At 37.1% G+C, this 14,800-nt stretch overlaps 1 protein-coding gene across 1 annotated transcript in view; it reads right to left on the minus strand.

Moving 5' to 3' along the window:
- Nucleotides 1-14,800, minus strand: part of CACNA1B (calcium voltage-gated channel subunit alpha1 B) — a 575,803-nt gene that overhangs the window by 100,931 nt on the left and 460,072 nt on the right. The window contains exons 30-31 of the mRNA XM_053695819.1: nucleotides 8,726-8,927; nucleotides 6,128-6,292 (exon numbers count right to left, since the gene is read on the minus strand). Of these exons, the coding sequence (XP_053551794.1) occupies nucleotides 6,128-6,292; nucleotides 8,726-8,927 (367 nt within the window). The remainder of the gene's footprint in view (nucleotides 1-6,127; nucleotides 6,293-8,725; nucleotides 8,928-14,800) is intronic.

Genomic DNA, 14,800 nt, shown 5'->3' on the forward strand with positions numbered 1-14,800 from the left:
CCGACGACTACCCGATGAATGACTGGTCCTTTAAATGACGTCATCCAAGATGGCGTCCCTCGAATTCAGATTGGCTGATAGGATTCTATCAGCCAATCGGAATTAAGGTAGGAAAAATCCGATAGGCTGATGTAATCAGCCAATCGGATTGAAGTTCAATCCGATTGGCTGATTGGATCAGCCAATCGGAATTCGAGGGACGCCATCTTGGATGACGTCATTTAAAGGACCAGTCATTCGTCGGTTAGTCGTTGGTAGAGCTGGATGTTCCGCGCCGGAGGTCTTCAAGATGGAGCCGCTCATCGCCGGAAGGATGAAGACAGAAGATGCCGCTTGGATGAAGATTTCTGCCGGATGGAGGACCTCTTCTGCCACGATCGGATGAAGACTTCTGCCCGGCTGGAGGACCACTTGTGCCCGCATCGGATGAAGAGTTCGGCCCGATTGGGTGAAGACGGCTCAAGGTAGGGTGATCTTCAATGGGGTAGTGTTAGGTTTATTTAAGGGGGGATCGGGTGGGTTTTAGAGTAGAGGTGTGTGGGTGGTGGGTTGTAATGTTGGGGGGGGGTCTTGTATTTTTTTTACAGGTAAAAGAGCTGATTATTTTGGGGCAATGCCCCGCAAAAAGCCCTTTAAAGGGCTGGTAAAAGAGCTGGTTACTTTTGTAATTTAGTTTAGGGTAGGGAATTTTATTATTTTGGGGGGCTTTTTATTTTATTAGGGGGCTTAGATTAGGTGTAATTAGATTAAACTTCTTGTAATTTTTTTTTTTTTGTAATTTAGTGGGGGGGTTTTGGACTATAGTTTAGTTTATTTAATTGTATTTTATATCATTGTAGTTAATTTATTTAATTAATTTAATGATAGTGTAGTGTTAGGTGTATTTGTAACTTAGGTTAGGATTTATTTTAAAGGAATTTTGTAGTTATTTTAACTAGGTAGCTATTAAATAGTTAATAACTATGTAATAGCTATTGTACCTAGTTAAAATAAATACAAAGTTGCCTATAAAATAAAAATAAATCCTAAAATAGCTACAATATAATTATTAGTTATATTGTAGCTATTTTAGGGTTTATTTTACAGGTAAGTATTTAGTTTTAAATAGGAATAATTTAGTTAATAATTGTAATATGTATTTAGATTTATTTTAAAAAAAAATTAAGTTAGAGGGTGTTAGTGTTAGACTTAGGTTTAGGGGTTAATAAGTTTAATATAGGTGGCGGCGGGGTCCGGGAGCGGCGGTTTAGGGGTTAAACATTTAATTTAGTTGCGGCGGGGTCCGGGATCCACAGGATAGGGGTTAATAACTTTAATATAGGTGGCGGCGGTATAGGGGGCGGCAGATTAGGGGTTAATATATTTATTATAGTTGTGGCGGGGTCCAGGAGCGGCGGTTTAGGGGGTAATAACTTTATTTAGGTGCGGGGGGCTCCGGGAGCGGCGGTTTAGGGGGTAATACATATAATGTAGGTGGCGGCGGGGTCCAGGAGCGGCGGTTTAGGGGGTAATAACTTTATTTAGGTGGCGGCGGTGTAAGGGGGGCAGATTAGGGGTGTTTAGACTCGGGGTACATGTTAGGGTGTTAGGTGCAGACATCTCCCATAGAAATCAATGGGATATCGGGCAGCAGCGAACATGAGCTCTCGCTGCTGTCAGACTCCCATTGATTCCTATGGGATCCGCCGCCATTGAAAACCAGGTACGCTGGGCCGGAATAGTGCCGAGCGTACCTGCTAGTTATTTGATAACTACCAAAAGTAGTCAGATTGTGCCGAACTTGCGTTCGGAACATCTGTAGTGACATAAGAATTGATCTGTGTTGGACTGAGACCGGCGGATCGTAGCTTACGTCACTATATTCTACTTTTGCCGGTCTCTAGCCTTTGATAACTAAGACGAATCAGCCTCGTCACAAATACGCTGCAGAATTCCAGCGTATTTGCGGTTGACGGCTTGATAACTAGAGGCCAGAATATGTATAAAAATTAGTTATAGACAGATGCAAAACGCGTTTTCATACCCAGGATCACAAAGACTAAGAAATACTCATTTACTCCCTTTCTTCTCTAACCCTCCCTATTTCTCTCTCCTCTTCCCCTCCCTATCTCTCTCCTCTTTCTTTCACTCCCTATCTCTCTCCTCTTCACCTCCCTATCTCTCTCTCTCTTCTTCCCCTCCCTATCTCTCTCTCTTCTTTCCCTTTTTATCTCCCTCTCACCTCTTCCCCTCCCTATCTCTCTCCTCTTCCCCTCACTATCTCTCTTTTCTTCCCTTCCCTATCTCCCTCTCTTCTTCCCCTCCCTATCCCTCTCCTCTTCCCCTCCCTATCGCTCTCCTCTTCCCCTCCCTATCGCTCTCCTCTTCCCCTCCCTATCGCTCTCTCCTCTTCCCCTCCCTATTGCTCTCCTCTTCCCCTCCCTATCTCTCTCCTCTCCCCCTCCCTAGCTCTCTCCTCTTCCCCTCCCTATCTCTCTCCTCTTCCCCTCCCTATCTCTCTCCTCTTCCCCTCCCTATCTCTCTCCTCTCCCCCTCCCTATCTCTCTGCTCTCCCTATCTCCCTCTCCTCTTCCCCTCCCTATCGCTCTCCTCTTCCCCTCCCTATCTCTCTCCTCTTCCCCTCCCTTTCTCTCTCTCTTCTCTTCCTCTCCCTATCTCTGTCCTCTTCCCCTCACTATCTCCCTCTACTCTTCCCCTCCCTATCTCTCTCCTCTTCCCCTCCCTATCTTTCTCCTCTTCCCCTCCCTATCTCTCTCCTCTTCCCCTCCCTCCCCATATCTCTCTCTCTTCTTCCCCTTTCTATCTTCCTCTCCCCTCTTCCCCTCCCTATCTCTCTACTCTTCCCCTCCGTCTCTCTCTCTCCTCTTCCCCTCCCTATCTCTCTCTCCTCTTCCCCTCCCTATCTCTCTCTCCTCTTCCCCTCCCTATCTCTCTCTCTCCTCTTCCCCTCCCTATCTCTCTCTCTCTCCTCTTCCCCTCCCTATCTCTCTCTCCTCTTCCCCTCCCTATTTCTCTCTCCTCTTCCCCTCCCTATCTCTCTCTCCTCTTCCCCTCCCTATCTCTCTCCTCTTCCCCTCCCTATCTCTCTCCTCTTCCCCTCCCTATCTCTCTCTTCTTCCCCTCCCTATCTCGCTCTCTCTTCTTCCCCTCCCAATCTCTCTCCTCTTCCCCTCCCTATCTCTCTCCTCTTCCCCTCCCTATCTCTCTCTCTCTCTCTCTTCTTCCCCTCCCTATCTCTCTCCTCTTCCCCTCCCTATCTCTCTCCTCTCCCCCTCCCTATCTCTCTGCTCTCCCTATCTCCCTCTCCTCTTCCCCTCCCTATCGCTCTCCTCTTCCCCTCCCTATCTCTCTCCTCTTCCCCTCCCTTTCTCTCTCTCTCCTCTTCCTCTCCCTATCTCTGTCCTCTTCCCCTCACTATCTCCCTCTACTCTTCCCCTCCCTATCTCTCTCCTCTTCCCCTCCCTATCTTTCTCCTCTTCCCCTCCCTATCTCTCTCCTCTTCCCCTCCCTCCCCATATCTCTCTCTCTTCTTCCCCTTTCTATCTTCCTCTCCCCTCTTCCCCTCCCTATCTCTCTACTCTTCCCCTCCGTCTCTCTCTCTCCTCTTCCCCTCCCTATCTCTCTCTCCTCTTCCCCTCCCTATCTCTCTCTCCTCTTCCCCTCCCTATCTCTCTCTCCTCTTCCCCTCCCTATCTCTCTCTCCTCTTCCCCTCCCTATTTCTCTCTCCTCTTCCCCTCCCTATCTCTCTCTCCTCTTCCCCTCCCTATCTCTCTCCTCTTCCCCTCCCTATCTCTCTCCTCTTCCCCTCCCTATCTCTCTCTTCTTCCCCTCCCTATCTCGCTCTCTCTTCTTCCCCTCCCAATCTCTCTCCTCTTCCCCTCCCTATTGCTCTCCTCTTCCCCTCCCTATCTCTCTCCTCTCCCCCTCCCTAGCTCTCTCCTCTTCCCCTCCCTATCTCTCTCCTCTTCCCCTCCCTATCTCTCTCCTCTTCCCCTCCCTATCTCTCTCCTCTCCCCCTCCCTATCTCTCTGCTCTCCCTATCTCCCTCTCCTCTTCCCCTCCCTATCGCTCTCCTCTTCCCCTCCCTATCTCTCTCCTCTTCCCCTCCCTTTCTCTCTCTCTCCTCTTCCTCTCCCTATCTCTGTCCTCTTCCCCTCACTATCTCCCTCTACTCTTCCCCTCCCTATCTCTCTCCTCTTCCCCTCCCTATCTTTCTCCTCTTCCCCTCCCTATCTCTCTCCTCTTCCCCTCCCTCCCCATATCTCTCTCTCTTCTTCCCCTTTCTATCTTCCTCTCCCCTCTTCCCCTCCCTATCTCTCTACTCTTCCCCTCCGTCTCTCTCTCTCCTCTTCCCCTCCCTATCTCTCTCTCCTCTTCCCCTCCCTATCTCTCTCTCCTCTTCCCCTCCCTATCTCTCTCTCTCTCTCCTCTTCCCCTCCCTATCTCTCTCTCTCTCCTCTTCCCCTCCCTATCTCTCTCTCCTCTTCCCCTCCCTATTTCTCTCTCCTCTTCCCCTCCCTATCTCTCTCTCCTCTTCCCCTCCCTATCTCTCTCCTCTTCCCCTCCCTATCTCTCTCCTCTTCCCCTCCCTATCTCTCTCTTCTTCCCCTCCCTATCTCGCTCTCTCTTCTTCCCCTCCCAATCTCTCTCCTCTTCCCCTCCCTATCTCTCTCCTCTTCCCCTCCCTATCTCTCTCTCTCTCTCTCTCTCTCTCTTCTTCCCCTCCCTATCTCTATCTCTCTTCTTCCCCTTTCTATCTCCCTCTAGCCTCTTCCCCTCCCAATCTCTCTCTCTCCTCTTCCCCTCCTTATCTTTCTCTCTCTTTTCTTCCCCTTTCTATCTCCATCTAGCCTCTTACCCTCCTTATCTTTCTCTCTCTCTTCTTACCCTTTCTATCTCCCTCTAGCCTCTTCCCCTCCCTATCTCTCTCCTCTTCCCCTCCCTATCTCTCTCCTCTTCCCCTTTCTATATCTCTCCTCATCCCCTCTCTATCTCCCTTTCTCTTCTTCCCCTCCCTATCTATCTCTTCTTCCCCTTTCTATCTCACTTTCTAATCTTTCCCTCCCTATCTCTCTCTTGTTGGTATATAATCTCTCTCCTCTTCCCCTCCTTATCTCTCTCTCCTCTGCCCTTTCTCTCTCTTCTTCCCTTCCCTGTCTCCCTCTCGCCTCTTCCCCTCTCTATCACCCTCGCTCCTCTTCCCCTCCCTATCTCTCTCCCCCCCTCAAATCACAATGTAAATCTCTATTTTCTCCCCACCTCTCTCCTCTCTATCTCTCCTCTGCCCTATCTCTCTCTTCTTCCCCTCCCTGTCTCCCTCTCGCCTCTTCCCCTCTCTATCACCCTCGCTCCTCTTCCCCTCCCTATCTCTCTCCCCCCCTCAAATCACAATTTAAATCTCTATTTTCTCCCCACCTCTTTCCTCTCTGTCTATCTCCTTTCTATAACTCTCTCCTCTCCCCTTTGCATCTCCCTCTTCTCTCCCCCTTCCTATATTTTTTTACTTTCCTCTTCCTTTTCCCAATCACTCTCTCCTCTCCCCTTTCCATCTCTTTCCTCTCTCCTCCCTATCTCACACCACTTTCCCCCTGCTTATCTTTCCCCTCTCTCCTCCCTATCTCACACCACTTTCCCCCTCCTTATATCTCCCCTCCCAATCTCACACCCCTTTCCCCTCCTTGTCTCTCCCCTCTCCCCTCCCTATATCAAACCCCTTTCCCCCTCCTTGTCTCTCCCCTCTCACTTCCCTATCTCACACCCCTTTCCCCCTCCTTATCTCTCCCCTCTCACTTCCCTATCTCACACCCCTTTCCCCCTCCTTATCTCTCCCCTCTCACTTCCCTATCTCACACCACTTTCCCCCTCCTTATCTCTCCCCTCTCACTTCTCCCTATTCCGTTTTTCACACCCCTATTTTTTCCACATCTCTCACCCCTCTCATTAGTCCCCATTTCACCTCTCTCTATTCTCCTATCTTGTTTTGCTTAGGCCTAGACTCTCCAGGGAAAGCAAGAAAGTATAGGTTAGGAAAAACACACCACCATTACTCTGATTTACAACACAGCAAGTCAACAATTTACACAGAAACCATGCAGTGATGCGTAGCCACGGGCAGGCAATCCTTACCTTCATCATCAGAACAATGGTGTTTAGCGCAATCATCACCATGATAAAATACTCAAAGGGCGGTGAGACGACAAACCGCCACATCTTATACTGAAAAGACTGACGATTCTGTGGCATATAACGAGTTAGGGGCTTGGCGCTGATGACAAAGTCTATGCAGGCTCTCTGAAAAAAAGGAGATTTGGATTTTAGCAGATTTATTATGCCAAGCTCCAGTAACAGCTCTATATCTGCATTCATTAATAACTGTAGTGTAAAATAACATCATGTACAAAATATTCTAGCCTCTCATACTAACTTTAAAGGGACAGTATACATCAATTTTCATATAACTGCATGTAATAAACAGTACTATAAAGAAGAATATGCACAGATACTGATATACAAATCCAGTATAAAACAGTTTAGAAACTTACTTAGAAGCTTCCAGTTTACTGGAACACCCACTGCAAGTGGGAAATAACAGACACTCCCCCTCTGCATGCCCTATCTGAATCATGAAAGTTTCATTTTAAATAGACGGTCCCTTTAAGAGCCATTATTTGTTGCACAATTGCCTGGCTTTTCCTATGTGTTTAATCCCCACAAATCGATCCTGAGACTGGCGGATATGCATTAATGCCACCCCTGATTGCCTCAGCAACTGTGTTTATTTCCAGACCAGTAGTGCATTACTTTAGATATGTGTATAATCCCTTTGTGGGCGTAAACACATAGGCAAAGACAAAGATAATTCAATAAGAGAATGTGCTAAAGCATTAGGGCAATTTCTTATAGCTGCTTTATGTCTCTTCATAATATTTGCTCTTAAGTTTGGCCCCCTATTCACACACCTAGAGGAGCCAATGTATGACCCTCACCCATCTCTGATTACTATATACTACGCATGACCACAGAAACGCTGCATCATGGGTATTCTTGGGCTCCTAAACCAAAAAAACGAGTTAAATTTCAAACAAATATCTCCTTATTAGGTAACTATTTTTTAATAGGGCAAATTGCAGCTTTATTTGTTATGAATAATTCAAAACTGCTACTTTGCAGACGCTTTAAGAAAGTACTTTGTTCTATTTAATACTTACATTTCAATTGGCAGACCTCATGTTTACAGACAGTTCAACTGCATTCTCTCAAGATACCAAAATAAACTAATTGATATAACTTCACGGACTATGTAGCACGTAATGATATCTTCCCTGCATTTTCATATAAACTCTTTTTTTCACTGGCATATTAGTCTAGTGCCGAAGCTGATATTCAGATCAAAAATGAAAGGATTTGGTTAGAAAAAGAGGCGCTCATAACTGTGGTGTTCTTTTACTACAGTTTAAATTAGAAATGGTTCGTCCGAATTTCATCCATGTAGACATTTTGTTCAGACGAATATTGGATTCGGATTAGTAACTGTTTTCCCCACAATGGAACAGCTGATATACACAATTAATATTAGCACAAATCTTACATTATAAGATTTGAACAATTAAAATAACCTATTTTTCAATGTTAAAAGAACTTACAACTCCTGTATGACTAAAATCCAGCATTTAGTGCCTGACCGGATGTCACTAACATCAGTCATTAGTAATACTATAGCAGGATTATACAGGGGACGATGGACAAATGAATGGTGAGACCCCCTGTACATCATTACAGACAAAGGGGCTTATTAATCAAACAATATAACTCCTTTCCCCTTTTACTGCACATTTTTTTTGCACCAATTGGCATGAATGAATAAATCACGTCAAGCAATCTTTAGTTTTTCATCCAATAATATACTTGGCTATTAAAATATCAAATGACTCAACGGATCAGCAAAATGCGGATGAATTTGCATTCGTCCACAGCCCGAATGCACTTCTGTAGTTTAAATGTGCAAAAGGCGTTAGACGCAGCACCCAGGGGTAGAACTATTTGTATATTCTTCTGGAAAAAAAACTATGCTTTTATTAATTGAATGTCCTCTTGTTTTGTCATATTAAAGGGATACAGAATTTAATATTAAACTTTCATGATTCAGATATAGAGGCCTATTTATCAAATGTCTGTCGGACCTGATCCGACAGTGTGGATCAGGTCCGACAGACATCGCTGAATGCAGAAAGCAATATGCTCGCATATTCAGCATTATACCAGCAGCTCACAAGAACTGCTGGTGCAACGCCGCCCCCTGCAGACTCGCGGCCAATCGGCCTCCAACAGGGGGGTGTCAATCAACCCGATCGTACTCGATCGGCTCGATTTGTTGCAATGTCAGGCGGACAGGGTTATGGAGCAGCGGTCTTTAGACCGCTGCTTCATAACTGCTGTTTCTGGCGAGTCTGAAGACTCGCCAGAAACACGGGCCCACAAGTTCCATACGGAGCTTGATAAATGGGCCTCCAAGCGTAGAATTAAAAAATCTAATTCCAATTTACCTATATTAATAAACTGAACTCTTTATCATGGTATCTTTTGTTACAACATAGCTCTTTTCTAAGGGAGCATACAGAGAGCGTACACGTGGCTTATAAAGTGTTTCCAACAGTAATACACGTGCATGCTCCTGTGCCTATTTAAGTATGCTCTCTTTTTGAATATTAATAAAATATGCCTCACCTCATTCTTTTCCAGACTGCACTCTGACATGACCTTGTCTCCCTGCTCCTGAAACGTGATGATAATCAAAGCCACAAAGATATTGACAAAGAAAAAAGGGAAGACGACAAAGTATACCACGTAGAAAATAGACATTTCCATTCTAAAGCCCGGCGTGGGTCCCTGATCTTCATACGTGGCATCTACTGAGTGTTTAAGGACACTGCAAGAAAACAAAGTCATTGCACTTGGTACTATTCATCATGCACAGCCTATAGTTGTTAGGGATATACGGTTTTCATTTTTATCACAGGCAGAAACAAAGAAACATAATAATAAAAAATGAAGCGTATAGTAAGATTTTAGAGATTAGAGTTAGTAATCATTTGGAGCACGTGGAGAGATCTCACTGATTTATCAAATCATTTTCATAGCAGAAGGTGTTGAGATGGGTAAAAAAAATTCAACTAAACCTTCTTTTGTTTAAAGTGAATGTAAATTTTTATGAATTAGTGCCTGATTTTTAAAAATACTATTAAAAACAGGGGTACTTTCATTACATTGCAGCGTTTTTTTTAAATACTTACCTTTTCTTCTTCCAATCCGGACCAGTGATGACCCCACCCACTTCTTATGCTGTACTTAGCACAGCAATGACAAAACCGGCTTCCTCCAATCACAGCGTGGCCTCAGGAAATGTTTGCTCTGGGGGGGAAGCCATGATTGATGGAAGCCGGATTCATCATTTCTGACGTAAGTACAGGGGAGCTGCAAGCAGGGGGATCGCTGGTGCAACTTGGAAGAAGTATTTTAACAAAACTGTTGCAATGTAAACTTTCATGAATGAAAGTGCCCCTGTTTATAATAGTATTTTTAAAAACCGGGCACTCATTCATAAAAATTTACATTCACTTTAAGTAATAATTACTATTTTGCAAATAGATTAAACAAGTAGTTAAAGGAACAGTTTACTGTAAAATAGTTTCTCCTTTAATGTGTTTACAATGACTTGCCATATCAGCTGCAGAGTATTAAATGCCTGGGAAATTACTTCTTTGGCTTTATTTATTTTAAATCAAATGTGTTTATTGAAACCACAACCCTTTCAAACAGGCTGAGCTTGCTGGGAGATCAAGACTCCTTATCTTATTACTTCCCATATACAGGAATATAACACTATTGTATTGTTTTTTGTATACAAAAAGGCCAATACTTAGAGAATGCCATTGAAAATTAAAATATTTCTCCAAACCCAACTGGGTGTGTGATTTCTTCTGCTGCCTTTTGTAAACATATCTTTTCTGTAGCCATTGCTGTACTGTATTGACATTTTCAGTATAGGTGGTGGTTTCAACAGACAAAATCAGCTATTTCAAATGCCACAATAAAGCCAAAGGGTCTATAGATAAACAATTAAATATAGTCTACCAGGTAAAATAGATCTTGGGAACACAATAAAGGGAAGACAATTGAACAGTAGAGTGCCCCTTTATGCTGCACTTTGTACACCTGAGTCAGACCAAAACATTTATATTAGTAGAAGCCACCATCTTAAATCACTGTGTAGTAATGTATAACACAACTTTCATTAGGCCAATACACTAAGGAGCTAGATAATAAGTGAAGTGCTAATTTATCATGCGCCTGTAAACGTTAAATTCGCTCGTTTACAGGTGCACGATAAAAAAAACAGTCATTACAAGTGGCTAGTTAATTCTAGCAGAAGATCGCGGTAGCAATTAGCGCTCCGAAAACTTAACCAGGGATCAGATCTATGTTTAATTTTAAAAATATACCACAATTCCCCCCAAAATAAAATGTAGTGTTGTTTTGGTTTTTTTTTAAATAAAAAATGTAGCATTTTTATTTTTTTACATTATAACTGCACAAAGCAGTTATAAGGGGCTTAGTTTGGCAGGTGTGGGGTGTTAGAAAAAAAGGGCACTGAAAAGTGCCTTTACATTGCGGTCTATGTAGACTGTGTTATCCCTGTAAATATATATGTATATGAATATATATATTTATGTGTTACTATGTGTATATACATATATATTTATGTGTTAGTATGTGTATATACATATATATTTATGTGTTAGTATGTGTATATACATATATATTTATGTGTTAGTATGTGTATATACATATATATTTATGTGTTATTATGTGTATATACATATATATTTATGTGTTACTATGTGTATATACATATATATTTATGTGTTAGTATGTGTATATACATATATATTTATGTGTTACTATGTGTATATACATATATATTTATGTGTTAGTATGTGTATATGAATATATATATTTATGTGTTAGTATGTGTATATACATATATATTTATGTGTTATTATGTGTATATACATATATATTTATGTGTTACTATGTGTATATACATATATATTTATGTGTTAGTATGTGTATATACATATATATTTATGTGTTAGTATGTGTATATACATATATATTTATGTGTTAGTATGTGTATATACATATATATTTATGTGTTAGTATGTGTATATACATATATATTTATGTGTTAGTATGTGTATATACATATATATTTATGTGTTATTATGTGTATATACATATATATTTATGTGTTAGTATGTGTATATACATATATATTTATGTGTTACTATGTGTATATACATATATATTTATGTGTTAGTATGTGTATATACATATATATTTATGTGTTATTATGTGTATATACATATATATTTATGTGTTATTATGTATATATACATATATATTTATGTGTTATTATGTGTATATGAATATATATATTTGTGTTATTATGTGTATATACATATATATTTATGTGTTAGTATGTGTATATACATATATATTTATGTGTTATTATGTGTATATACATATATATTTATGTGTTACTATGTGTATATACATATATATTTATGTGTTACTATGTGTATATACATATATATTTATGTGTTACTATGTGTATATAGATATATATTTATGTGTTACTATGTGTATATACATATATATTTATGTGTTAGTATGTGTATATACATATATATTTATGTGTTATTATGTGTATATACATATATATTTATGTGTTACTATGTGTATATACATATATATTTATGTGTTACTATGTGTATATACATATATATTTATGTGTTAGTATGTGTATATACAGATATATTTATGTGTTAGTATGTGTATATACATATATATTTATGTGTTACTATGTGTATATACATATATATTTATGTGTTACTATGTGTATATACATATATATTTATGTGTTACTATGTGTATATACATATATATTTATGTGTTACTATGTGTATATACATATATATTTATGTGTTATTATGTGTATATACATATATATTTGTGTGTTACTATGTGTATATACATATATATTTATGTGTTACTATGTGTATATACATATATATTTATGTGTTACTATGTGTATATACATCTATATTTGTGTGTTACTATGTGTATATACATATATATTTATGTGTTATGTGTATATACATATATATTTATGTGTTACTATGTGTATATACATATATATTTATGTGTTATTATGTGTATATACATATATATTTATGTGTTACTGTGTGTATATACATATATATTTATGTGTTACTATGTATATATACATATATATTTATGTGTTACTATGTGTATATACATATATATTTATGTGTTATTATGTGTATATACATATATATTTATGTGTTATTATGTGTATATACATATATATTTATGTGTTACTATGTGTATATACATATATATTTATGTGTTACTATGTGTATATACATATATATTTATGTGTTAGTATGTGTATATACAGATATATTTATGTGTTAGTATGTGTATATACATATATATTTATGTGTTACTATGTGTATATACATATATATTTATGTGTTACTATGTGTATATACATATATATTTATGTGTTACTATGTGTATATACATATATATTTATGTGTTACTATGTGTATATACATATATATTTATGTGTTATTATGTGTATATACATATATATTTGTGTGTTACTATGTGTATATACATATATATTTATGTGTTACTATGTGTATATACATATATATTTATGTGTTACTATGTGTATATACATCTATATTTGTGTGTTACTATGTGTATATACATATATATTTATGTGTTATGTGTATATACATATATATTTATGTGTTACTATGTGTATATACATATATATTTATGTGTTATTATGTGTATATACATATATATTTATGTGTTACTGTGTGTATATACATATATATTTATGTGTTACTATGTATATATACATATATATTTATGTGTTACTATGTGTATATACATATATATTTATGTGTTATTATGTGTATATACATATATATTTATGTGTTATTATGTGTATATACATATATATTTATGTGTTACTATGTGTATATACATATATATTTATGTGTTATTATGTGTATATACATATATATTTATGTGTTACTATGTGTATATACATATATATTTATGTGTTATTATGTGTATATACATATATATTTATGTGTTACTATGTGTATATACATATATATTTATGTGTTACTATGTGTATATACATATATATTTATGTGTTAGTATGTGTATATACAGATATATTTATGTGTTAATATGTGTATATACATATATATTTATGTGTTACTATGTGTATATACATATATATTTATGTGTTACTATGTGTATATACATCTATATTTGTGTGTTACTATGTGTATATACATATATATTTATGTGTTACTGTGTGTATATACATATATATTTATGTGTTACTATGGGTATATACATATATATTTATGTGTTACTATGGGTATATACATATATATTTATGTGTTAGTATGTGTATATACATATATATTTATGTGTTACTATGTGTATATACATATATATTTATGTGTTACTATGTGTATATACATATATATTTATGTGTTACTGTGTGTATATACATATATATTTATGTGTTACTATGGGTATATACATATATATTTATGTGTTACTATGGGTATATACATATATATTTATGTGTTACTGTGTGTATATACATATATATTTATGTGTTAGTATGTGTATATACATATATATTTATGTGTTAGTATGTGTATATTCATATATATTTATGTGTTACTATGTGTATATACATATATATTTATGTGTTAGTATGTGTATATACATATATATTTATGTGTTAGTATGTGTATATTCATATATATTTATGTGTTAGTATGTGTATATACATCTATATTTATGTGTTAGTATGTGTAACTGTATATACATATATATTTATGTGTTAGTATGTGTATATACATATATATTTATGTGTTATTATGTGTATATACATATATATTTATGTGTTAGTATGTGTATATACATATATATTTATGTGTTACTATGTGTATATACATATATATTTATGTGTTATGTGTATATACATATATATTTATGTGTTAATATGTGTATATACATATATATTTATGTGTTATTATGTGTATATACATATATATATATATTTATGTGTTACTATGTGTATATACATATATATTTATGTGTTAGTATGTGTATATACATATATATTTATGTGTTAGTATGTGTATATACATATATATTTATGTGTTATTATGTGTATATACAGATATATTTATGTGTTAGTATGTGTATATACATATATATTTATGTGTTAATATGACTATATACATATATATTTATGTGTTAGTATGTGTATATACATATATATTTATGTGTTATTATGTGTATATACATATATATTTATGTGTTAGTATGTGTATATACATATATATTTATGTGTTATTATGTGTATATACAGATATATTTATGTGTTACTATGTGTATATACATATATATTTATGTGTTACTATGTGTATATACATATATATTTATGTGTTACTATGTGTATATACATATATATTTATGTGTTACTATGTGTATATACATATATATTTATGTGTTACTATGTGTATATACATATATATTTATGTGTTATTATGTGTATATACATATATATTTATGTGTTAGTATGTGTATATACATATATATGTATGT

The sequence above is a fragment of the Bombina bombina genome, chromosome 12 (assembly GCF_027579735.1).
Source record: "Bombina bombina isolate aBomBom1 chromosome 12, aBomBom1.pri, whole genome shotgun sequence".
Taxonomy (NCBI): domain Eukaryota; kingdom Metazoa; phylum Chordata; class Amphibia; order Anura; family Bombinatoridae; genus Bombina; species Bombina bombina.